The sequence below is a fragment of the Sebastes umbrosus genome, chromosome 14, assembly GCF_015220745.1.
Source record: "Sebastes umbrosus isolate fSebUmb1 chromosome 14, fSebUmb1.pri, whole genome shotgun sequence".
NCBI classification, from domain to species: Eukaryota; Metazoa; Chordata; class Actinopteri; order Perciformes; family Sebastidae; genus Sebastes; species Sebastes umbrosus.
Window position 1 is genome coordinate 15,916,035 of NC_051282.1, and position 27,372 is coordinate 15,943,406.

Genomic DNA, 27,372 nt, shown 5'->3' on the forward strand with positions numbered 1-27,372 from the left:
AAATGAACATCATGCTGTATTGAAGAAGACTTGAAACTAGCGATTGAGACCATAAACTCATGTTTACAATGTTTACTGAGGTAATAAATCAAGTGAGAAGTAGGCTCATTTTCTCATAGTCGATACAATCAGACTTCTTTTTGCAACCAGAGGAGTCGCCCCCTGCTGGCTATTAGAAAGAATGCAAGTTTAAGGCACTTCAGCGTTGGCTTCACTTCAGACCCGGAGGTTGCCCACTGGTTGTACTTCCTATGAGGACTTCATGTTGATCTTACACTGCTACCTTTGTTATTTCCAAGGAGGTCATGTTTTTGGTTCGTTTTTTTTGTTGGTTTGTGTGTCAGCAGGATTACAGAAAAACTGCTGGCCCGATTTCCATGAAACTTGGTGGAAGGGTGTAGCATGGGCCAAGGAAGAACCCATACAATTTTGATTCATCACGGGGCGGATACACACATTATGTTTCACTTATGGAAAAGGCCTTGGCGGAGGTCTGCGCTCTCCGAGTGCCCTTCTTTCCTAATGCGTTCTCCATTATCCCCATTTGATAGATGATCAAGTCTCACCATCTTCGTCACTTTGGGGCTTTTCAACCCACCTTTGAATATGGCTGTTCGAAACAGCTCTAAACACTTACACATCATATACAAACTTTTTTTCAAGCATAGTCAGGCCTGAAGAAAGGATCTGAAGCAAAAACTAATGACTTGTTCCATGGCCTGACTTTGTACCAAATCCCATTGATATCTGGTAAGACGTTTATGGGACAAGCTGCTAACTAACCTTGGTGTAGAAAATCAAGGCTTTGTCCCCATATACACACGTTTTTGTAGGTTTTTCTATGCATTCTTGCCATTCATCCAGACCCGTATTAGGTCACTGAAAACGGAGCTTTTGTAAAACTCTGGCCAGGGTTTAAGATCTTTAGAAACTCCATTTTCAGTGTTGTTCAATTCTGTTTTTGCGTTTTCGTCTGGTCGTAGATTTTTTTAAGACTGTGCTTGTGTGGACGGGATTTTTTTGAGAACGAAGGAGGAAAAACACCTTTTACAAAACAATACCTGTGTACGTGTGGACTAAAGGTCTAAAAGGAGAATGTCCTTTTGGGTTTTAATTTCAATATACTTACTACCTTTGCAGTATTTTCACTCTGGAGTTGCTTTCTATAATAAAAGTATGAATGTAATTTGATAAATTAAGGGTACAGAAATCAGTGAGCGCCGAATATGAGAAGCGTTTATCACTGCCCCGCCTGAGCAGTTTGTTGGTGTGCAGTCCTCTGAAAGGCAGACACGTCCTGTCAAAAGTTTTATTTGTTTGGTAAAGGATGCTCTTTGGCATGCGGCCCAGTTCATTGTGCTCTCCCACACATCAGATAATTGGAGGCTTTTGAAATATCCTCTCTGCTGCTGCTGCTCCCCGTCCTGGTCACGATGTTCAAGCTGAGATGCGTGGCAAGGTTGATGTTGATTTTTCCAGCATTTTTTTGTCCGCTGTAAATTTCACCGAGCTGGGTTTGATGACTTGTGGGGAGTGATCCTGCTGTTTGATGTCCAGAGCTCGTTAATCCAAACCTCATCTGGTATGCAAGGTCAGACCCTACTTTGATGTGCACGGGCCAGCTCTGCCAAGTCTAGAGAGTCGAGAGGGCACTGTTCGTTTACGAAAGATCAGGAACTGTAGCAACCCTGACACATTTTGGCTTTTGTCCATCAACTACTGTGAGGATGAGGTCTGGTTTGTTAAAGGGGCCTCTTAGCTCTCCTGGAGCTGAAAGCGCACACATGAACATTTTCCCCGAGAAGCTGAATCAAATACAAATCTTTTTCCCAAACACACACGGGGTAATCGGAGGAATGTGTGGAACTTTCATGTTTTCCTCTGGGAGCCACCAAATGCATTTAATAAGACAAAAGCTCCACGATAACGCAGAATAAAGAACCAAATTATTAGCGGGTATCCATTATGTTCTCACCATAATTGTCTTTGTGATAAAACTTTAAAAACAGCTCTTAAATTCTGCCATCCCTGAACCACAACAACAACAACAAGCAATAATGTATTCATTTTGAGGGAAGAGCTCCGTCTCATAAGCTCCATTGATTTCGCAAAAGCTCCAAACCTCTTTTGCATCTTTGGTCCAAGTTCCTTGGAAACAGAGAGGAATGAGTAGAAACAGTGTGTTTGTTATGTAAAATAAAGCAACAACGGCCCCCACTTTGCACCCAGCGCAGGAATTCACTGCAATTAACTCTTGAGCGTCACATGTAAATATGAAGGTTTGGGGCTCCGCGGGCAGGCCGGCACTCACTCACACACAGGGGATCCTGGGCCTTTGTTCTCCCGGGGCTTTGGCTGGCCGCCACACTGCCTCAGTTGGCGGCACCTAGCTATAATTTTCTCACAATGGCTGGCGTGTGAGCCGTCCATCATTTCTCTCCCGTGTCTCCCTTTTTTCTCCCAAGCATCCCCCTCCACTGGCACACAAGCTGCCAAAGGATATTTATTAATTCACTCTCTTTTACACTTGGCTGTGGTTTGATCAGATGTTAAATATCTAAAGAGATCATCTTTGGAGGTCTGTGAGATTCTCAGATGCACTTTAAGATCTCTGCAAATAGTTTTCAGCTGCTCTGCTTCCTAAAATACCATTAAATATCCACTTAATACCAACAATATGATCTTGGAAAGATGTCAGGCGGCTGCAAATGAGGTGCTCACAGGATGGATGCAGAGTGATAAAAAAACAGCACAGATGAAGATGTTTGATCACATTTAGATTTGATGCTTCGTTATTTGTTGATATATAGGTTTGGTCTGCAGTCATTTTTCCCTGGAGTTGCAGAAAATTCTAGATTTGCAAACTTAAGTGGGTGTAATGTGAAGTGAATGAGTCATTCAGTTACTCAGTGTTTAATGATGCAGCAAATTCTTTTTAAATATGCACATTTTTGGCTTACATTTGTGTCATTTAGATCCACCATGTAATCACAGCGTTGGTTTGAATCTGGCTAGAGATTGCTTATTGTCGCTCTTTCACCTAAGTTTCTTTCATTTGATAAAAGCAAAAAAAAGCTGAGATGATATTAGGAAGAAACAAACATGAAAAGCAAACAAATCAGCCTGGAGGAAGCTGGAAGCTCCCCATCTTGCTGGATTCCTGCTAGCATTGGGATGATAGGAGGGGAGGTGTCTGGTGGGAAATTGGGGATATGTCCAGCAGCTTTCCTGGATAGGCTCAGCTGGATTGTCTGACTTTCCTTCTTTTCCCTGCCTCTTGAACATCACATGGATACATTACATGGTTTTCCAAGTGTGAGCTTGAGAAGCATCACTACAGGTGAACTCTACATTCTGCATCTAAGGGCTTTTTCACACCTATAGTTCGTTTGCTGTGGTTTGAATCAGGGACCAATTTGTTGCAATATTGCCTATTACCTTGAGTTTGGTTTGTGTTCACACGGCAGCATTTACAAGCGGGCCAAAACTTGTGATTTGTGAGGAAACCGCTCTGTAATTGGTGAGAATTTCCATGTGGGAAAACTCCAGGAAGTAAAGAAAGAGTAAAAGGAGTCCAGTCTACTGTTCTGGAAATAGATTAACGCACCACTTTTCGATTTCAGAATGGAGGAACAACTATGCGGGTTAATCTTAGCCCTGTTGTCATTTATTACATTGTTTGCATTTATCCCTTTAGGCAAACGATACAGTTTGAAAATGAGGTGTAAATTACACACAAAATACACCGCAGCTGGCTACGGGAGCCAGTGTTTCCAAATTGGGCTGGTTTCTGCCCAATTGGGCTACTTTTGATTAAGCTGGGCTGGAAAAATGTCTTTGGGTTGCTTTTTTCAACATTTGGTGGAGTTTTGAAAATATTGGGAAAACAATATTTTAGTTATAGTCAAAAACACTCACTCATACTATTGACTCATTTAATTTGAGAAAAATTTGATTGATATATGGTGTTATCAATTGTCGTTAGGGATAACGGAGGACCTACTTACCATCACGTCATCATCTTTGACATTGACATGGCAATTTGTGTATCTGTTGGTCTGACTGCACTCTTTTTGGTCTCCTCTTCAAGGTTATGATTTGGGCGGGGTTTTTTTTAAACTTGCAATCTGATCTGGCAACACTGACGGGAGCTGGATTAATACAAAAAAAGGGGCAATGCTTCCTTCAGTGGAGTCGGCTCGAGGTCGGCTCGTGTTCTCACCACCTCAAGACCTCCTCTTCAACAAGGTCTCGGTCCGGTTGTCTTGGTCTGCACCCGAGCATGATTGCTGTGTTCACACATGCCCAAAGGAGCTGCACCAAGGGGGTAAACGCTCCAGGGTTCGATTCAACCGAACTAAACAAGGCAAGAATCAAGGGTTTCGTAAAGTTTTTAAAAGTTTTCATGGGCCTTTTGCTAGTGTGCATATCACCCTTTGGGCCAAAGTGATCACCCAGTGTGGCTTCTTGGCAGAGCTACAGTGATGTTTTCTACTAAGATCCATGATCTTGACCAACAAAACTTTAAACTTCATGATGTGGACAGTCTATTGTCAACCAATGAAGTACAATAGGTCAGACTAAGTACTGCTTTGCTGCAGGGGCAGGAAATAATGTTGCAACAAAAAGTGAAAAGGGGAAAGAGGAAGGTTAAAAGAGAATTGTCTTAAGTTGACCAGAAACTTTCACAGGACATAAGACCTTGTCTTGCTAAGACATCTCTCCTGAGCATTTCACCATGCGGTCGCCACAGAGTGAGACAGAGAATGTGAATGCGTACGACATTAGCTGAGAATGACAGATTTGGCAGCCTTGCTCAAAAGCAGGGTTACCGAATGTTCGTAAAACATAAAGGTTATCAGGGGCAAAAGCCCTCCAGCAGCAGAAACTGAGACTAAACCAACCTCACGTCTCCATCCTGATGACAGAGCACCCTCATTAACACGCCTGTGGGTTGCTGATAAAATTGCATTTTGTGAAGGTGCTGCACAAACATGTCACGTAAATACTGTATGGTTCATGGGCAGGATGGGTGCTATACTTCAGGCATAATCCCAGATTTCAGCACATTCGTCAGTCGCAATGATCCATTTCTTCATTGTGTATATCTCACTTGTTGAAAAGGAAAACTGACTGATGAGTAACTCACATTTGACCTGCAGGGTCTTATACTTGATTTGGTTTTACAGGCATTTCCATAGTTATTGCTTGTCACGAAATAGTCCCAGCAAGTAACTCCTCCTGAAACCACAAATTGACATTTTTGGGATTTCTGTTTGTGTAGTTAAACAAGCAAGATACAACATGTTAATTATTGAGCTTAAGGTGTTGGTAAGCATGTTTCTTTTATTTTGAAGAGAGCCAGGTTAACTGGGGGAGTTCTAGCTTTTGGGTTTACTTCGACTTGACATTGTGATGACGTCGCAGATTTTTAAATCCCTATTGTTTGCTCCTATAAGCGTCTTCAATGGAACTGTGCTGCGCTCAAGGACATTTTTTCTTGTGCTGATTTCCTCAGTTGTTTTGCAGATCCAAACTCACAAACCCTCTGCCTAATATATTTTGTAGGGCTGTGAAAGTTAACGCGATAATAAAGCGTTAACGCAAATTCCTTTTAACGGCACTAATTTCTTTAATGCATCAATTTGCAACACAATTTTTAGTATATGGTGGCCTCAGTTTTAAAGCTAGAGTGAAGATCCTGGCATTATTTGCAACTAAAAACATAATAAATCCAATGGTACCAACTGTTAAAAACTGGCATGGCCATTTCCAAAGGGGTCCCTTGACCTCTGACCTCAAGATATGTGAATGAAAATGGGTTCTATGGGTACCCACGAGTCTCCCCTTTACAGACATGCCCTCTTTATGATAATCACATGCAGTTTGGGGCAAGTCATAGTCAAGTCAGCACACTGACACACTGACAGCTGTTATTTGCCCACTCCCATGTTGATAAGAGTATTAAATACTTGACAAATCTCCCTTTAATGGTACATTTTGAACAGATAAAAAATGTGCGATTAATTTGTGATTAATCGCAATTAACTACGGACAATCATGTGATTAATCGCGATTAAATGTCCTAGTATTTTGTGATCAAAGCAACCTACTGCTGCCAGAACAGAGAGAGAAGAAGAACTCTTATATATAAAAGAGAGGAACAAGGGAAGCAGGCGGCAGAGTTTGGAAGACTACAGATTTATCACCCAGCCATGGAGTGGAAAGAAGTGCTGCTCGTCTGGAGAGTGGGTTTCCACTTCACTTTAATTCAGTGTGAAGTGTTTAAGACACACGAGTGTGGTTCGGGGAGATAAATGGGAATCCCAGGCTTTTTCCGTTGAGACTGACACCTCTCTGTACTCTGATCTATAATGAACTCTCTGCCACAGTTAGTTGTTGACAGGCTTTCAGTGCTAATTTGCTGCTTGTTGATTCTGTATTTGAAGCATGTCTTGTTTGGGGTTTTGAACTGATTTATTTTTAGACGATTTATTTTTTTTCTGACACGACTGGAAGCCATCAGTTTTGAGTTTTCATTGAAGGAATATTAATGACAGCTGCTGAACACTACGTAACCGCATTGCAAGTATTTCAGGGGATATCTGCCATCTAGTGGTGCAGATGTGTGCAGATGTTTTCCACAGCTGCACTTTAAAGTGTAACTCATTCAGTTTGCTCGTCTGCCTGTCTCGGTGATGATGGACACAGAATGCAAACAGCCACGCTGCTGCGGTCCATGATTAAAATGCACAAGTGTTCAGCATGTTAAATAGGACTAACATTAGCGCAGGACCGCTTTTATCTGATATATTTAGATCTAACAGGCTAACACGAAGGAATCCGTTTGAACAGTTTTGAGCTCTCAGAACATTTAATCCAAAAAAAGCTCTTAGACAGAACCTTACATTTACATTTTTTAAATACTATGCTCGTCTGTGTGTGAAGGCAATTCCTCTGTGTGAGAAATCTGCCCTAAATGGCATGTTTGATGAAAGCTGAATGACTTGGCTCTCAAGCTCTGAGGTCATTGGCACGTTAATGGCTGCTTTATTACCATAGCATGTTAACCTGAAGCACCGCTTGCAGTCTCAGAAGAAGCCGAGGAGCTGCATGAAAATGATTACACCGCAATTATATCAGCCACTTTGTTGCGACTCCTCACTGCCCAGCTGTCTGCCGCCCGCTGCCAAGAAATGGATTAGTTTCATTGCTCCTCTAATAAGACTGTTAGACCAGCAGCGTGAGCTCAAATAAATAAATGAAAGCTGCAGATACTGGGACAGAAATAGATTAATATTGTCAGACTGTGGCGTGTGTCTTCATCCAGCCATAGCTGGAAAACTGGCAGAAGCGAGCGGAGATTCTCATTATCTCTGAAGAACAGTGAACAGCCAGGAGACTCTCGCCACGATGAAAACCTGTCAAACGCTCTCACACAGGACAGGCCCGACGTCAAACAGGGAGTGTTTTGTATCCCCGGAGGGCAGAAGTACAACCCAGGCGGTAATAAAACTCAGGCAGGCCATGTTGGTCCTGTAAACGTAATCTGCAAAGTGTTAATTACAACCTGGCGCCTCTGTGAAGCTGTGTGTGCTGGAAGTCAGCTGAGTCGTCAGCGGCGTCCTGATCTCCCCTCCTAAACAACACGGCTCGAGCCATGGCGACAGCCTTGGAAACGAGATTTTCTCTCTCTGTTGATGATCCTGTTTGAATGGGCTGCTTTAAACAAATTAAGAGCCAGTCAGATGCCGTGTTTGTGTGACCCCGTTTCTCCTCAGGGGAGGTGGGGGGTGCGCAGCCAGAGATCCTGTGTTGTTTACTGTCATTCATGTGAAGTGCCGAGGGTTTGTGTGTTTACCACACAAACCTTCTCACAGATGACACTCAATGAAAACGCTCTTAAAGCTGCGTGATGGCCCACACGGCAATGAGAGGCCGCTGCTGCAGCGCTTCCTTTTTCATTGTTGTTTATATGCTGTTATTGCTTTTACTTTATTACCATGTAAAAGTGCCTTTGAGTGCATTTTAAAGCACTATACAAAATAAAATGTATTATTATTATTATCGCAATGATCAATTAGTCAGTTCGCTGAAAATTAATCGGCAACTATTTTGATAATTAATGAATCCTTTCGGTCATTTTTCAACCAAAACGTTCTCTTGTTTCAGCTAGTTTCATCTTTGGGTTTTGGATTGCTTGTCAAATTAAAAAAAAGGGAATTTTCAAGATGCCCCCTTGGACTCTAATAATGAGCATTTAATAGAGTGCTACAGGAATGAGTCTTAAAACTCAGAAATGAGTTAGCATTTTAGCACGTCCTGTTCCCTCGTCGGGAAGTCAATGTCTTTTTTTTAATGGGTTTTTTAGTTAGATGCCTGAAATAATGGTTAACACAAGCTGAAGACATAAAATACATCAATAAATACCCCACTTGTGAATTTTTAAGCTTTTACGTGTCTTAAAAAAAGGCGGTTGCTAACAAGTGGCTAAATGAGACAATGCTAAACGGCATCACGCCGACTCGTCCGCCTTTACAGCCTCGTTGTGTATACTCACGTTCATGTGACGTTCATTGCATTCATGCTTCAAAATTCATAAAAGTGGTGTTCATTATTTTGTGGAGATTATCTTGTCGAACAAAACGTGTAAGTGTCATAAAGGTTTGTTTGCCACGGAGCTTATTTTCTGCAATAATCCAAAACCCAATGGAAAAATCCCATTGGGTTTTTCTCGAGGGAACCAGGGCGATGCTAGCTTCCTGGTCCCTGAAGCACTCTATAGACAAAACTGATTAATCAATAATCAATATTTGACCGATTCATCAATCTTGAAAATAATCAGACCTAGATGGTGGTTCTTTTTTTTTATACTTTTCTTCAGCTCTGTTTGATCTTGCAGAGCATAAAAAAAACAGTTTTAATGTGCTCACTGTGGTTTCCAGGATATTCATCCCTCCTCTCTTTGGCGAGGATTTAATTCAGAAACCTTTTTCTCCATCTACCGCTTTTTCTCCCTCAGCCCCAGAGGACAGGGTTCAGTCAATGAGCCCCTCTCTCAGATTTTGTTATTTTGTTATTGTGTAATGGCCTCCAAAGGTTGAAGGATGGCTCCTCTACAGGTCTCCCTGAGGAGCAAGCCCTCTATCTAGACATTAATCTACTGCTGTGAGACAGACACGCTTGTTTAGCTAGCACAAAGCCCAGTAAGCTGTTGTCTCTGAGAAAAAGCTGGCCGTCTCCAGAGCCACTGGAGGCTGCGATGGCTGGAGCCAGAGTAATGACCTGTGAAATTCAGCGATAGAGTTGTCCTGTTGCACACAGGTCTGCCGGCACCGGGCCTTGTTCGCGGCCTGCCGCTGATTTATCAGCGCGCCTCTCCTGGTGCCATTGGCTTTATGAAGTTTTGTGTGGGTTGACCCCAGCTTTGGGGAAATTAATGTTGTATTTGGGGAATGTCAAAGCTGGGAAAGATCTGTGTGAATATGATTTTCTAACTAGAAACTAGCAGAAGCTTTGAAATGCTTTAAAAAAAGCGACAATTATTTGGTTAAATTGTCAATATTTGAGCTCCATTTCCACTAGTGTATCATAGCAATGGTTTCAAATATTGACTCTGCTTTGTCCTGTGAAATAGTCAATATTTTCTCTCCTGCTCAATCAGATTAGGATGTGAGGCTGAAAGTTAAGGAGAGGAGCCTTTGAAGGTGGTAAGGAGAGTAGCTGTGTCTTCCCCAGAGCAGATTATGCAAAGATCAGAGGGGCAAACTTCCCGCTGGCACCTTCTGTCTGCTAGATACAGTTTGACTTTGTTACCTCAGTGTCACAGCAGAGGGAGATTCCTCCTTATTCCTGCCCTGTGGGTGTTAAAACGAAGGTTTTCATGTCAAAAAACTGCTTTTGTACAATCACTCCTCAGACTCTTTGTCATATTTCCTTCTGTCTTACTTTATATTTTACTTTCTCCTGCTCTCGCTGCTATTTTGTAACCGTGTTTTACCATATTGTATCATTACTTAAAGGGGCCAGTGTGTAACAATTAGGGGGGGGGGTCTCTTGTCAGAAATGGAATATAATATTAATAAATGTGTGTTCTTTAGTGTACAATCACCTGAAAATAAGAATTGTGTTTTCATAAGCCGTTTATATCTACATAGGGAGCCTCCTTTACGGAGCCGGCAGCCATGTTTCTACAGTAGCCCAGAACTGACAAACCACTCGGTAAACTCTTCGATAACGTTATTCGCTCCAGAGCATCACTCCACTCAGCTGCCGGGAAACCTCTGTCGGTCTTGAGGAGCTGCAGCATTTATTTCTGCACAAACTGCAACATCCACTGTCATTCGCCGCCGCTCTCTCTCTCTCTTGCTTCATCACTCACTTCCACGTATTCACCAAATGACCTACGCTACTGGCACGCGGGAGAGGTTTAAAGGACCAGTGTGTAACATTTAGGGGGATCTATTGGCAGAAATTGAATATAATGTTAATAAGTATGTTTTATTTAGTGTACAATCACCTGAAAATCAGAGTCTGGCTCTAAAGAGGGCCATTAGCGTTTTCATGTTGGCCACCGTAGCTGTCCTACACACTTGGCACATGGGAGAGGTTTGTAGATGTCACCAGATCTTACATACTGAACCTTTTAAATAAAAAACTAAATCCTACACACTGCTCCTTTAATTATTAATGTTATTAGGTTAAATGTCTGAACTAGGGATGTCACGTTGAGGAAACTTTCCCACCGGTAAATAAACTTGTGACAACACCGGTGTTACCGATTACACCGGATATTGTACAAGAAAAGATTACGCTCAATATGTGTAGAGCGTTTACTTTGATCTTTAACGTTGGATTGCTGTGTGTCTGGCCTCTCTGGTTGAGCTTTTGCTGCGGGGTCACAGGTTTCCACTCAGCTCTGCTGAGACCGCTCCTTCTTCCGCACGGCGATCGCCTCATTAACGTTATGGTTCCCTTATAGCATTGGGTTTAAATCAAAAATATTGCCAAGTAGGAGCTTTTGATTTTCGCTTCGACACCAAATCCTCCGCCATCGTCTTGTCTGTCAACTCTCTCTCGTCCCGTGTGAAATCTGACTCCTGCTACTCTGAGCTGAGACTCCGTACAGAGCAGACACTTTCACTTTCAGATTGTGGCGTCCGTCATCCGACTATGTATTGATAACACGGCGCTGATGCGCGAAAATGAACTAAATGGATTTTATTTCTATAAAAAAAAGCGAAATCGATGGTGGGGCGGTGGGCTAGTAATGTAATCAGTGTATGTCTGAACACAGTGTAACACCGGTAACACCGACTACCGCGGCAAGCCTAGTCTGAACTTGAAACTGTAAAAATTAGGGCTGCCCCCTCTTCTTAGTCGACTACTCTGTCGTTTTGGTCTTAGTCAATTAAGATTTATGTAAGACTTATTTACAAGAAACGTATGAACACATCTCTGGTAAACACAAGATTTAAAGTGGTTGGCATTTCTACATTGTTTCAAGAGGCAGACATCTGGGTGTTGTTTTTGACTTGAAGTTTCAACAACATGTTAGGACTTCCACAAATATTGTACTGTATTATTTCCATCCATTCCTTTTTCTTTGTGGCCAGTACTGAGAAGCTCTACATACTTTTATTTCTGTCTGAATTTCCTAAATGGCAATAAATCAGTTGTGGTTATCCCAAATTTTGGACTAGTGGAAGTGAAATTGCAAACTGTCATTAAATTAGTTTTAAAGTTGTGTGCTTGTCATATATAACATTTATCATTCCTCTAAAGTATCTGAGGTTGCCCTGCTCACGATCCCCAAGAGGCTGGGACTTTAACTTTTAATATGCTCAAACTTTCAAATAGCCTCCTCGTAGAGCTGGGAAAAGCAGAACAAATGTTGATATTATCAAACAACTACCTGACCCAACTCCAACATTTTATTACTAATTATTTAATTCTTATTTATCAATTCTTTTCATATTTTTCCAGCTCACCTACAAACCCAATAAATTTATTTATTTCTAATTTCACTCGTTATTCATTCTTTTAATTACTTCATATTTATTTTGTTTATGTTTGTTTGCACTTCGACATTTTTACATGTCCAACTTGAAGCTTCAAATTCATTTTTGAACAGTTTGGCTCCGATGCTGCTCCCTCATGTTTTACAGGTAGCTGATTGGCAATTGAAAAAGTGTTTGTGGAGCCAGGATGACATCAGATACCATGACTAATCAATAGGTCTTCTCTCTGCCTGCTTGCCCTTCAGGTGTCCGTGAATTCAGAGGGACGGAGGCGGAGTTCATCTGGTGTAATAAAAGTAAGCTTGGAGGGAAAATGTGACAGATGTGGAGGCCTGTGCCAGCGAGAAAAGCGAGAGTGGGACTGTCAGACATGTCGACTCCGGCGTAGTGATGGATGGAGAGTGAGGTAAGACAGATGACATCGTCTGTCTGAGGCCGTGTTGTCATAGTGGAGGATTGCCGCTTGTCTTAACCTCTCAATATCAGAGAGCAAACTGAAGTTTGTTTACACTGCTCCAGCGGAGTGATTTAGAATGAGGGGCGAGGGAGACGTGGGTGTAGAAGGTATGCTCGCTGGAGGGTCGGATCAGGTTTCTAAACATTCCCTTTGAAATCGAATAGCAACCATCCCAGGCGTTTTAAACTCAACCAGCCCCGTTTGGTTACAATCCTCAAGGTAGAGAGGAGTCCAAACACAAATACAAACAGAGAAAATGAAATATCAATATCAGCATTGGCCTTTAAATCCCCACATTAGTCAACATCCAGCCTGGAGTCGAGCCAATGATGGAAGTAGAACACAAAAACTGTGTTTTTCTATCGTCTCTTGTTTGCTATGGAGCCTTCATAAAGCTAAAAAACCCCAAAATATAACTGTTATGAGAAGCTTTCTGAATAGAAGAGATTTTTTCTGAATATTTTTCTATATTTTGGACTATTATTTTACGTTGCAAAGATTATAGAGTGCTACAGGAATGAGTCCTAAAACACTGAAATGAGTGAGTGATTTTAGCACTTCTGGTTCCCTCGTTGCTGAAGAGAGTTTAACGTTTTGTTCTCAGAAATAAAATACACCAGTAAATATCCCACAGGTGAATTTTGAAGCCTTTATGTGTCTTAAAAAAGGTGGTTGCTAACAAGTGGCTAAATGAGACTACTAAACGTCATCACGCCGACTCATCCGCCTTTACAGCCTCGTCGCGTATGCTCGCGCTCATGTGACCGTGGTGTGGTTCGTTTATAGCCTAACGTTAGCTTTTTACTTCTGGTGATTAAATTCACGCTTCAAAAATCATTAAATTGGTGTTCATTTGTGGAGATTATCTTGCTGAAGTATCATAAATGTGTGTTTGCCACAGAGCTTATTTTCAGCAATAATACAAAACCAAATGGAAAAATCCCATTGGCTTTTTGTCGAGTGGAAATAGGACGATATTAAATTCCTGGTTGGCCTACAAAAATACGTCATCACTGGAGCACTCTATTGTCTGCCTGCAAAAAGTTAAGTAAAATGATTTCTGCAAATGAAAAGGTAGGTAAAATGAGTTCCCATGCGTCCCTAATCATCCCTTTTGGTTGCATCCTTTTGTATCAATTGCTTACGTTCAAACAATGCATCATGGAAAAAGCTTATTTCTGTCTTTTTAAACAAAGGCCAAGCAAAGAGCTGATTGATTTACGGCATCTTGTGTTGCTAAAACAATAAGACGTCCTGGGGAAAAAAACAAAAACATCCCCGGAGATGAACTTGCTGAATGCTCTTCAAAACAACATGGTTTGGGGGGGGGTGTTATTGCGATGGAAGATGGATTGGAGTCTGGCTTATTTTGCCAGGAGTCAGGTGTGGGGGGTGTCGGGGATCGGGGTTGGTGCATCGGCGCTGGGGGGGTGAGGTGAGGTGGGGGTTTAGGCTCATTTCCAACTCCTGCCTGAAGTCAGTGCAGTGCTGGGTTGTTGGGTATGCATGTGTGTGTTGGGCTGTGGGGGTGGGGGTGGTGTGGGGTTGGGATTACACTGTCACACTGTTCATAGTGTTTATGCATACCAGGCCACTGTGAGTGCCTCTTTGTCGCGTAAGTGTTTACTTGAATTTATTTTGGGAGAATTCCACATGACTGGGACGGAGATCTCTATAAATTATGGAATCGAGCGCTTTGTGTAATGATAACTTCTGTCAGTTAGTCAGGCTGTGTGACAGTGTTTTTAAGAGTGTGTAAATACAGGGGCGGTGAAAGAGGGAGAGGGGTGTCTGTGTGTTGAAAGGTGCTGCAGACTTTCTTGTTCATTTAGTCTCTTCAGCGGAACAATAACAAGCTGTAAAATGAGCTCCTTGCACCACTTTCCTCACTTGGCCAACATGTATGACACTGAGGACCAGAATGTACTGTAACTAAGTCTTATATTTACTCACCTACTGTACTGTACCTAAGTACAATTTGCACTTTAGTTGAGTTACTTGTTATTCAGCTACATTTATTTGACAGTTATAGTTATTACTTACTTTGCAGATTCAGTTTTTACTAGGGCTGCCCCCTCTTAGTCGATTAGTCATATTCGGTCGTTTTGGCCTTAGTCGACTAGTCATATTTTTATGCTTTTTCATTCAGAATGACTTATGAGCTCATCTCTGGTAAACACAAGATTTAAAGGGATGCTTTTGTGATTCTTTGTAGAAGTTTCAGAGATCTGTTGATGAAATCAACTAATCAATTAGTTGACAATCATATGAGTGTTAGTCTACTAAGATGTTTTTTAGTCGTGGACGGCCCATGTTTTTGCATACAAAAAATGATCTCATAATCGATTAACTGTATATGAGTATATGCAGTGATGAAAGAAGTATTCAGGGCTTTTACTTAAGTAAAAGTAGCAATACTAGAGTGTAAAAAAAATGCTCTGTTACAAGTAAAAGTCCTGCATTCAAAATCTTTCTCAAGAAAAAGTACAACAGTAATAGCATCAAAATATACTTAATGTACTAAAAGTAAAAGTACTCACTATGCAGAATAATTCAGAATGATATTATATTACTGGTTTATAATTATTGATTAATTAATATGTGCATCACTTTAATGTTGCAGCTGGTAAAGGTGGAGCTCATTTGAATTACTTTATATACAGCCGGGTTGCTTAATCTAAAATAATATATTGGAATTTATTGCATTTATTGTATTAATAATCTAAATCTGTAAATTAACTAAAGCTATCAAATAAATGTTGTATATTATTTAGTATTTGCCTCTGAGATGTAGTGGAGTAGAAGTATAAATTATTATTTTATTTATATTATTTATATATTATTTATATTATTATTATTTTCGTTGTCGATTAATCTGTCGGTTATTTTCTTGATTTAATCGATTAGTTGTTTGGTCTATAAAATGTCAGAAAATTGTAAAAAAATGTATCAGTGTTTCCCAAATGATGTCCTCAAATGTCTTGTTCTGTCCACAATTCAAAGGTATTCAGTTTACTGTCGTAGAGGAGTAAAGAAACCAGAAAGTATTCACATTTAAGAAGCTGGAATCAGAATTTTAACTTTTATTTCTTAAAAAATTATTACAACCGATTAATCAATTATCAAAATAGTTGTTGAATAGTTCAATAGTTTGCATCAATTAATCATTTAAACGTTTTAGCTCTAAAAGTATGACATGGTTGTACTCAAGTAAAGTACAAGTACCTTAAAATTGACTATATGAAATACATTTTTGAAACTCCAGACCTAATGAGTCTTCTTCAATTAGCATTTTTTACAGTTAATAAACCCCCAAAGAGATTCAGTACATAATGATAGTATAGACAAGCAGCAGATTCTCAGATTGGTGAAGGTGGAAGCTACAAATCTTTGGCATTTTTATTTGATACGTCACTTAAAACGATGAATAGATTGTTGAATTGTTGATTCTTTTTCTGTCTTAATCAGCCAATCGTCTCAGTATAGAGAACATAGCACTTTTCTGATGGTCTGATGGTTACAGGTCATGAATATTACATGCGGGTCAAGTGTGACAGTAGCCGCCAAAGATTAGTATAACAAAACGGTTAGAGCTGGCAGCGGTCTGCAGCTGGTGGAATGATGGGGAAGACAGACTGGCTGTATTGTCCTCTGTCCTGTTACTGAGAGATTATTTGATTTGAACGACTAAGTGCCAAATCAAAAGCTGTCTGAGTTATCCTGCGGTTGCGTCCGCTGTTCTCAGTGGAGCTCTGGACTCAAGGTATTGCCCAGCCAAGCCATACACACACCCGGTACCTACACAGACCCGAGGCAGATCAAGTGGACTGAATGGCTGAAATTGAATCACAAGCGGCCATACGGTGAAGTGTTGGCGTGTCAGAGGAATGTACAGGTTCTCTAATGTTATCAAGATCATCAGATGAGGATGCAGTGGAAACAGAGGACTTCTGCATTTCTCTTGGCACGCTCTTGAAATCAAAAACTGTGGTCGTAGACAACTCGAGCCATTGTTGAGAAAAAAACAATGCGGTTTATATCATTGTATGCCTTTCACTATAGAGGAAATACCAGTGTGCGCTGTTATACTATTATTATAGAGAGAGTACTATTGTCGAAGTGTATTGGGAGCTTTTTAATGTGAGAGAGTCAGAAAATTGTCTGCGTATAATAAGATACACTGAGTTTAAGGATTTCAATGTCAAGTGTGTGAGCTAACAGATTATATAATTATGGTTAATTAAGAAACTGAAGCACTCTTGGGTGTCTTTACCTTCAAGTACAACAGCACCATCTAGTGGCTGTTGCAGTACATGTCTGCATGAGTTGTAGTGGAGGGAAGAGATGTAGAAAGTCTTATTGACTGTTATCTCGTTTCTTCCCTAATGGATGTGACTTATTTAAGACTGAAACTAACACCGTTTCATGGATAATGAAAGATAAAATCCAGTCTTGACATCTTGTAAGTGTTGGCGGATTTCAGCATAAATCAGTCATACACAAAGTGCGTGGCACTTTTTGGAAAAGCCAAACATATTCTGACTCATCTCAGCTTGATGCAAACATGCTGAAAGTAGGGCTACAACTATCATTACTTTCATTATCAGTCTGTTTATATGTTTGATAAGGCTGCACAATTAATCCAAATTTTATCAAAATCACAATATGGCCTACTGCAATTTTCAAATCTCAGGACGGACAATGTTTGTTAAAGTTGAATTGTGTGTCAAAATACCATTTTAAATGAAACATCGTGGTGCTGCAGAGATGTCCTGACCTACACATCATATTCTACAGACTAAAGGAAACATCTTTGTTTGGTGCAGATCCCTGCAAAAATCACACCATATGTTTTTCAATGAAAATGAGAATAATGATGTAAAAATGATCATTCCCTCTAATATTGCAAATCATATCGCAATTATAATATCAGTCAAAATAATTATATATTTATGGGTCAGGATCTACTCCAGACTGCTGTGCACTAATAAAGGCAAATTATGGGATGAAAGCAGAGTAAAGTGTGTATAAGAATATAGATTTTTTATTTTAGAAAAAGTTTTATCAACTGATTGCAATAGTGTAAACACACAACTGCAAAAGGTAACATTTATTCATGCTCAACCTGCACAAATAAATACTTTTTACTAAAAGGTTTTTAGTATTTCTCAATTCTCAGGTTCAAGTTATATAAAAAAAATGTAAAAAATACTGCCTGTTACATAAATAAAATTGGTAGTCTTAGGCTAGCTGTCGTTCTATTTCTCAGAAACTTGCCAATTTCAAAAATAAATTGTAAAACAAAAAAAGACTGTAAAACTGGTAGTTTGTGTGATTTTTCAACAAATCACACAATAATGCTTGACACATCTTTGACTTGGTGTGAAGGATTACTGTCCATCAGTAGTAATAGCTCGGTTCTTATGTAAAATAAATGGTTTTAAAAATAGATTTTTGTAAGTTGTGAATCGATTCAGAATCTTAGAAGAATCTCGATTCTTACTTGAATTGATTTTTTCCCCCACCCCTATTGGTTGGTCTGAAGGTCAGCAAATAATGACAAATACCACTAACAGGAGTCCAGTGTGGTGTCTTCGATTTGCTTGTTTTGTCCAACAAACAGTCCAAAACCCAAACATATTCAATTTACAGTCGTATAACTGAGAGAAAAGCAGCAAATCCTCACATTTAAAGGAATACTTCACCCACAAAATGACAGTTTGTATATCAATTACTCATCCCATGTTACCTTGAATTCTTGAAGAAATATCTATATCAACTATATCAACACATCCGTATACAAACTCTCACACAACTCGTGCAGTATAATCCAAGTCTCATTTATCCAGTCGTATGCTCACTACTTCCCAAACACATGCCACTAAAACAGGCAGCTGCGCTACTCAACTGTTTATGCGGAAGTGTTTTAAATAGTATGGTTTTAGCGAAGATGCATGTGTTTGGAAAGTAGTGGGCATACGACTGGATAAATGAGACTTGGATAATCAAGACTTTTCTCCGTTTTTTTTTTATTCTGATATGCCAATAGGACGTTTTACAAACTATTGTTATCGATGGAACTGGGCTCCGATAGTGGCCGATGGCTGCGCAGCCGGCACCGATCATGCGAGGACTGTTTTGCATGGAGGCTCCATACAAAAAAGTTATCTCCCAAACATATCACGCAACACTACCGGCAGGGAGGAAAATAAATCATTCACTGTTACTTTAACTTGTTTACCAATTTGGCGTTCTCTCTTCCAAATAATCCAGCCACGAAACTATCCATTCATGAAATGAAATCACACACTTTGGGATCCTCCTTACCCCGGGAACATGCGCAAACATTAATGGTTTGTAAGAGTGGCATTTAACAATGTAACAGGATGCGCAACAGAAGTAATCCTGGTCAGTCATACTGTAAACCACAGAACAGCGCATCGCCCATCGCAGGTAAATAGAACATATTCCAACGATGTAATCCAACAAATCACACTTCAGGATATTCTCTTACGAATGATTGAATTCAGAGTGACAAAAAACAGATTTATTAAAAAGTAAAAAGTAGACGACTAGGTTAGATATCAGCCAATTAATCGGCTTTTTCCTGCTCCGAACTATCGTCATGATATCGGCCTTTAAAAATCCACTATCAGTCGACCTCTAATTCAAGGTAACATGGGGTGAGTAATTGATATACAAATGGTCATTTTGTAGGTGAAGTATTCCTTTAAGAAGCAGGAACCAGCAAATATTGAGTATGTTTTGCTTGATAAAAACAAACAAGTCAGAAGAAGGTTGTACCATTTATTAGTCAATTTGACAAGTGGCACAATACAAGTATTGGTGACACCATTCTACCCTGAAAGGCTCTTGATTTGAAATAAATAGATTGTAAAGAGAACAATATTCCATCGAGATGGTTAGTAGAGCTAAAAAAAAAAAAAAAAAACTGGAAACATATGTATGCCGAGTTTGTTCTTTTCATTAATTAAGAAAAGCAGATAGAATAAAAAACAAATCATTTTCATCATATAAACACCGTGCGTTACCCCATAGCCTATCACATGGTAGTGTGAGTGTGAAGGATTCAACTAGACTAAACTTTTACCTACTGCCTGATGCATTTCTTTGACTTTGAAAGATACGTCGGAGCTATATGGAAAACTACAATAACTTTAATCTATTCTTTCAATAAGGCATCAAACGTGTCTGGTTCCATACATTTGTGATAAGTCTTCTTCTTTTTTCTGTTTCAACACAATACGGACTAGGAAATGAAACAGTCCGGTCTTCCGTGCTATGCTCTAGGGGTGCTCCTTTTTATTGAGCAACCTGAAATTCTAACTATCTTTGGGGTAATGCCTTTGTGTTTAGTCTTTGAGAGAAAGAAAAGGCACAGTCTGCAGAGCAGGATTAGACAGAAGAGTTCAGTCGAAGTGCTTTGTTGCTGAACTCCTCTCGAGGGAGCAGAAAGTAGCGCACATTGTTGTGGTTTCTTTTCCGTTACATCAGATAAAGATCTTCTTTTATTTTTTTCTTTTTCTGGGAGGGCCGGGCCTGCAGCTCCTGAACCCATGCAGGCGGGTGAAATGAGACGTCTGCAGCTGCAAGGAAAAAGAGAAAAAACAACCAACCAGATCTGGTATTTCAGTTCCAGACATTTTTTGAAACACCAGTAGCAACGGACAACGATGACATCTGGTCGGCGACAAACAATGCCGAGCGGTTTATTTGTCGAGCTTTGTCCACACCCAAACCTCTCCCGCGGTGGGATCAAAGCAGCGATCTCAAGGGGCTGGTGAGAAGCGTCGTCAGGTGTGCCGTTCAACATCATCCTGCCGTGTCAACACGAGCACTTGTTCTCTGGTTTTTATCCATATTAATTACAAGTCTGAGAAAGATTAGAGTTGCTGGTGAACGAAGGACAGAACTGATGCAGAAGGCAGAAGAGCAAACCTCAGTTGGAGTCTTATCTGAACGGCAGGGAGGAACAGAGATACTCTATCTGACTCCCAGCATGCTTCGGCCCGTTTGGAAACGGGTGCTGATAAACTGGCTGCACTGTGGAATGAAACTTCTTTTTCGAGGCGATAATGGTGCGCACAGTTCAACTCGTTTTTTTTTCATTACACAGCAAAATGAAGCTGTTGTGTCTGCTGCTGCTGGAGCTGCTCGCTGGTACTAACACAAAGTCTATACAGCATGAGAGTCCAATACATTTTAGAGCTATATAAAAAAAACAATTATATGGACACAATGATGGTATACCCTGGAGGGAAAAGGTTTTCCTATCCCACGAGAAAATGAATATACATATGCAGCAAACATCGAGAGAAAAAAAAGAGGTAGCTAACTTATGAAATGTTAAAAAAATAAACAATTCTATACTAAGAATTAAAAAACTGGTTTACATTAGCTATTGATTGATATGGATTCACAACACTGAAACATTATGAACTAAATGTCTGCTACCCATAACAGAGGTTACGCCTCCTGCTCATGCCCAACCCTTTCATCATTAGTATCTTATCTGCTGTGTTGTAGGTTATAACCATAGATATAGAAGAACAGGACATTGAACTGTTTGCTGTGGTCATTTGACAAGTTAAAAAGAAAATGGCAATTGTTGGTTGTTAAGGTGACAACTCATGTCAGTTTTGAGTTTTGTAAAGTGTGTTACACATTGTAGTCACAGAGCTGAATCGACGTCTGTTAAGGCCAATTCCTACTTTCTTTATTAGGTATTTATAATAGGGAACAGTCGACATGATGGGTCTACGCAAACACACACTAGACTCCGACGCTGTTGTTTTACACGTCACGCCAGCAGGAGTGAGTCCATGACTTGCCGCAAGTCTGTTTATACGGAAGTTAGTTAGTTACAACGGTTGCAATAGAGTGCTGCAGGAATGAGTCTTAAAGCCTGGAAATGATTTTAGCACTTCCGGTTCCCTCGTCTTTTTTGAATATTTATTTAGTTAGATGCCTGAAATAAGGTCTGTGGAGATTTTAACTTTTCATTCTACAATATAAAGTACACAAATAAATAACCCACTTGTGAATTTTTAAGCTTGTATGTGTCTATGTGTCTGTAACAAGTGGCAAAATCAGACTACAAAACGTCATCACGCCGACTTGTCTGCCTTTACAGCCTTTACAGCCTTTACAACCACCGTGGTGTGGTTCATTTATAGCCTAACATTAGCTTTTTACTTTTAGTGATTGCATTCACTCTTCATGTGAAATGTGGTGTTCATTTGTGCTTTTTGCTGAACAAAACGTGTAGTAAGTAACATAAATGTATGTTTGACACAAAACTTAATTTGTGCAATAATCCAAACCCCAATGGAAAAATCCCATCGGCTCTTTGTTGATGGAACCTAGGGCGACACACCACATGCCAACTTCCCTGGTTTGCCTACAAAAATGCGTCATCCCTGCAGTATTAGTTCTAGCACCGGTACATATAAAATTGGCCGCCGTTCTGACCATCCTGTGACATTGATTTGAATGGGAATGTCCGTTGTACTCCTATTCTATTTCTATGGTTATAACAAAACAGATCTCATCAACAGAGAAACAGAAGAGATCAGAAGTTTTTATCTCGACACTGAGAAGATGAATAAGTTATTTTTCTCCAGCAAAAGACGCAATTTTGGACTCACTGAAACCAACAAGATTAGTTTCTTTGAGATTATCAGCCGAGACCAAAAAGCACCCTCTTGAATTTCTTGAACAATTTGTAGACATGAGCAAATAAATAATAACAATCAATAACTGACGTTCAGTCCTTTTTTCTTTTAACCTAAAAAACTGGTCTTTTACTAAAAGAAGATGAAGCGCAAAATTAACCTCCGGTCCCTGATGCATTCCTCAGGAATTCTCCAGCCAAAGGTTTATCTAATTCCTTCCGAAACCCCCGCCCTCCCTTTTTGCTTGAAAGCCCATCTGGTTTGCAGTGTCTGGAGTCCTGTCAGTAGTTGCGAATGCTGAAGAAGCCCACACTGGTTGGCGACTCCTTGACTGTGACAGTAACTAGATTAGCCGTGACATCCGTTACAAACACGTGTTCTATCAGACTACGCGTGGGCTTCCAGTCCTGGCTCTGGACCGCTACCGAGCCGTCCTGTCCGACGTAGGAAGAATCCTGGTCGGACTCGGAGCTGCTCTCCTCTTCGCCCGTGCTCATGTCATTCATTTTGCCTTTCTTGCCGTCTTTGGAGGCCGATCTCTCTTGCTGGCTCTGGACCTCCGTGGAGGATTTCTGCACGCCGCTCTTCTCCAGCCTGCCTTGGACTCTGGGGGTCTGGATTTCAGTCGCCTCCTTCACCTTTTCTGTCGCAGGCTGGCTCTTTCTGGTGTGAAGTCTTCCAGGGGCTGCCGGACTCTTGGGAGCATTATACTCCTGGTTCTGTGAGACGGTAGTTTTCCTCGCTGGGTTCGTTGCATTCCTCGGGCCTGATACTGGAGCGGCGACATTTCCAGGAGCATCTTTGCTTTGCACCAGTTTGTTCTGAAGGTTGAGCGGCTGAGGGCCCTGATTGGACGAGGCGTTTTTAGATGGTAAGGAAGCCACTGCTTTAGTGTTGGGTATCCGCTGCAGTGTTGACACAGGGGCCTGGGGTTTCTTTTGTCCATTGGGGGAGCTTAGTGTATGCTGAGTGGTTCCTTGAATGAGGTGTTTGGATGTGTTCAAATTCAATGCTGCGACCCCTTTTGATTTACTAGCAGCTGCTTTCAAATCCAGACTTGTCCCGCTGCTCATACTGGAGATGGACAGTTTACCCTCGGCGACATTCCTGCTCTGGCTGGATTTGTTCAGAGCGAGCGAGGCCGGTTGGACTGACCTGCCGGATCCCACAGAGTTTTTAACAGCCCCGCTCTGGCTCTGAGAGCTCCTGTTCTGGCCGCCCGCCGCATCCCTCGGCGAGCCCCGGTGAAAGCCCATGAAGGTGAAGCTCGCCGGGTGAACGGGCTTCTTGATCGCTCCCGGAAGATCGGCATCTTTGGACGCCTTCAGGATTTTGCGAGCGCCCTTGGTCTGTGGAAGTTCCTTCGCTTCAGGGGACGCGGGTTTCCTGCTCCGCTTCTTTGGCGGCTCCTGTTTTGCGACGACAATCTGCGCCTTCTTCTGCGGGACGGGGTGAAGGTCTCGCGTTCTGACGCCCGGGGTTGCCTGTTTGGCTGCATGGCTGTCGTCGTCGTCGTCGTCTTCTGACGAGGATGAAGAGGAGGAGCAGGAGGAGGAGGAATCGGAGGACGATGATGACGAGCCGGATGAAGAGCTGCTTGACTTTGGAGCTTCGGGCACATTTTCCTAAATTTGACAGGAAATATTAGATTCTGTGTAGTAATCCGACAAAGTTAATAACATTCTGCTTTCAATTGTACTTACTACAATTTTCCGTGGTCGTCCCCTCGGCCTTTTCCCTTTCTTAAGCAACAGAAGCTCCTTTTCTTGCTCTCTAGAAAACAAAATCAACAAATACTTAATGGCGTATTAAGTAGTATTCATCAATTTATGTTGTAGCACCACATTTCTTCTGGTAGAACTTTTTTCGTTGGCTGTTTCGTGACAAAATTTGACATTTTTGTCAGTGTTCAGTATGATTATAACAATAAGTAGATGAGCAATATGATAGATAACACATTTTAACTAAAAACTGCAATATATTGTGTATATCAATATAGAGTATCTAAAATATCTCTAGGATTATATCTAACGTGTATAAATTAGGTCTGAAAAATTATATCTATATTTCTGATTTTACTCTACTGTCTGACATATATAGAAATCAACATCATAGCTAAAAATGCAACATGTCTATAAATATCTTGCACAAACCACTTAAAGTGTGTCTGAGTGTCACAAAACTAATATTAAAGTTAAGGGATAGACCACTCATTGGTGTATTAATGTCTCGATAAAGGACACTCACTTCTTGTTGAATGCAGCCAACAGTCTTGGGTCCAGGATGTTTTCTTGCGGCTCCCAGCTGTTGTGTCTGAAATAAATTGACATAAAGAGAGTCACACATCACAGTATTAGTCAAAATAAAGATGCAAGGTGGCCCTGCAAGATTAAATGTACCCTCCAACCTAAGCACGCATCCCACATCTAGAAAAACAACCTTTGTCGGAGTTTGTTGCACAACTCTGTGCAACAGCTGTTGTAACCTGCATGTTACCTGAGACGAACTATTTAAAAGGAATACTTCACCCACAAAATTATCTTTCGTATATCAATTATTCACCCCGTGTTACCTTGAATTCTTGAAGAAGACTTTGTTTCTATCACAACTTGTGCAGTATAATCCAAGTCTCATTGAAACAGTCCACCTTGGCAGGCGTGAGATGCTTAAGTGTTTTGAATAGTGAGGTTTAGGGCTGTCCTCGACCAAAGACATTATTAGTCGACTAACACGATTATGTTTGATTTAAATCGACAGATCTGTAAAACTGAGTTTCTCCACAAAAAGCGCCACTTTGAATCTTGTGTTTTACCGGAGACGTGCTCAGAAGTTTCTCGGAAATAAGTCATTCAGCATGAAATAAGCATAAAAACGACTAATCAACTAAAGAAATCTGAGTCCACTCAGACAAAAACGACCGATAGTCGACTAATCGACTAAGTGGGGGAATCCCTAGTATGGTTTTAGCGAAGATGCAGCATGTGTTTGGGAAGTAGTGAGCATACGACATGATAAAAGAGACTTGGATTATCAAGATTCTTCTCTTGTTTTGATTCTTCGTTCGCCGTGGAAGCACGAGAGAAAAACATTGTTTTCTTCCAGACTTCAAGGTAACACAGGGTGAGTCATTGACATACAAATGGTCGTTTTGTGGGTGAAGTATTCCTTCAAGGATTGGCTGAGAAAGATCATTCAAGTGAGCTCAGAACAGAGCGAGAACTAAAATGTATTACGCTCGTGTCCACAGATCTGCACACTCTAACTTAACCATCAAACAAACATACTAGTGGAAAGCTTGATGTGCAGTTAAATGATTTGAATGGACTTGAGTCGTTACTCGCTTTGTATAACAGCATCTGAAACAATTTCCCCAACACTGACTTTTTTGGAATCAATCTGACAATCCCACCCAGTTTAAGCAGCGTCTGGCTTCGCTGTGCAGAGGTGAGAGAAAGTAGGTCGGTTTTGAATTCCTCTTCCAAACGTAAAATGGAACGAGCTTTCACAATCACTTTTTCCAAAAACTACAAAGAGGATGCAGGTTTGGGGGGGGTTGGGAGGTAAAAGTGGAGAATTTGAAACATTTTCTGGGGCTGTTACAGAAATATGTGGGGAATTTGTGGGAAAGTTCAGTGACAAGAAGGTACTTTACGACTCGCCTCCCACAGCTTCCAAATCAGATTCTGTTTTGAGTTATTTTTTTTCTCTACCCACAGTGAGCAGCAGCGCACGTGTGGTGAAAGCCGCACACTGTTCATCTCTGTAGAAAAACATGAGCACGCCAGGAAGGAAGGAACATTTTTAGGTCATAGGAGTGCTCTGACATTTATGGGAAGTGATGAAAATAACAACTTTTGTTGTGCTTTGTGACGGCACAGCAAGGAACCTCAGTTCTCTGTGGCACCTGTACATTTGTGACAAGGTCCAGTGCTGGTTTTATTGTTGAATTAATCAAGTGTCCCGCATTATTCTCCCTTTTCCTGAGCGTCTAATCATTCGTATAAAATTTAGAAGAATACAAAACTTGCAGACACAAACTGAAAACAGACCACAGATGTGCGTCGTGTTGAAGTGATCTGAACTACATGCATTTGTAATGACCTTTTTCTCCTCATCACTTGTTGTTGAATAGCCTATTCTGATCAGCAGTCACCACTGAAATAATCAACCCCCACCCTCTCTCCACACACACACACACACACACACACACACACACACACACAAAGGATGTGGTTCTAACAGAAAAGCCATGGAGCTGGCAGGCAACAGTGTGCATTGATGGTGGATTACAGCAACAATGTGGGGTGAACAGAAAAGGGCAAGTGACAAGAAAATGAAGGCAGAGTGGAGCCTTGCAAGCAGCAAAACATAAATGCAAAAATAAAAAAAAAAACAGAGCAAAAATAACAATAAAATGTGGTATTATGTAAGGAATCTAACATTATATATAAAGTAGTAATAAATCAATTATAGTGTTAATAAATTGGACTGATTGCACACATAAATAACTTGTTTAAAGTGAGTAATAAAATGAGTAAAACATCACTATTGTGGGAATAAAAAGGAGGTTATGTAAAAAGAATAAAGATAAAACACCTAAAAATTGGCTTTCTGCTAAGTTCCCAAATTGTGAGGTGTTATGAACAAAAGAAAGCAAAATGCAAAGGCAGGATTTGATCATCAGAAACACAATGTGATGTTTTTGTTTGCTGATTTGATGAATAAAATAACAAATAACAGTTTATAGCGAGCAGTTTTTAGTGAGAGCAACAAGCGGACACGTTGTTGTTGTTTTCATTGTTTCGGCTCTGAGCTCCACTTGTACTTACTTGGATGACCATCCCCTCCACTTCACCAGAAACTCCAACTTTCCCTGCAGAGAGAGAGAAACCACACAGCAGGGAGATGGTTTGTAAACTAGAAGAAGCAAACGCGGATTAAAAAGTGTTGGATGTTTTTTTCCACAGCTCTGACCTTCCTCAGCCGCTTGTTTAAAATGCATTCCGCATCAAAAACCTGCTCTCCCACGGCGCTCAGCTCCTCCATGTCTGCCTTCACCCCGAGAAACAATCCTTTATCAGAGACACGAGAGGCGCGTCCAGCCAATCCGAGTTACGCATCGAGCACCACCGGATGTTCACGGTGTGGCCTTCAGAATAAAAGCGCTGATGATGTACTCTGTAGAGCAGGGGTTCCCAAA

At 40.9% G+C, this 27,372-nt stretch overlaps 1 protein-coding gene and 1 long non-coding RNA gene across 6 annotated transcripts in view; one reads left to right on the plus strand and one right to left on the minus strand.

Moving 5' to 3' along the window:
* Positions 1–12,412, plus strand: part of LOC119501963 — a 64,761-nt gene extending 52,349 nt beyond the window's left edge. For all 4 annotated transcript variants that reach the window (XR_005209979.1, XR_005209977.1, XR_005209975.1 and 1 more), the window contains one exon: positions 12,266–12,412. This is a non-coding gene — a long non-coding RNA (uncharacterized LOC119501963). The remainder of the gene's footprint in view (positions 1–12,265) is intronic.
* cbx2 (chromobox homolog 2 (Drosophila Pc class)) lies at positions 5,972–27,237 on the minus strand. 2 transcript variants are annotated; one of them, XR_005209974.1, is made up of 7 exons: positions 27,147–27,237; positions 27,002–27,045; positions 24,420–24,485; positions 23,876–23,945; positions 22,199–23,797; positions 12,530–12,533; positions 5,972–5,985 (listed from the first exon to the last, which is right to left on the minus strand). XR_005209974.1 is itself a non-coding variant. In XM_037792740.1 (5 exons), exons 1-5 carry the CDS (start codon positions 27,216–27,218, stop codon positions 22,454–22,456), a joined length of 1,596 nt encoding a protein of 531 aa, XP_037648668.1. In that variant the 5' UTR covers positions 27,219–27,237; the 3' UTR covers positions 19,271–22,453. The 2 variants fall into 2 exon arrangements, 1 of the variants encoding a protein (XP_037648668.1); XM_037792740.1 differs by lacking the exons at positions 5,972–5,985; positions 12,530–12,533 and having other exon boundaries at positions 19,271–23,797.
* Positions 27,238–27,372: the final 135 nt, after the last annotated feature.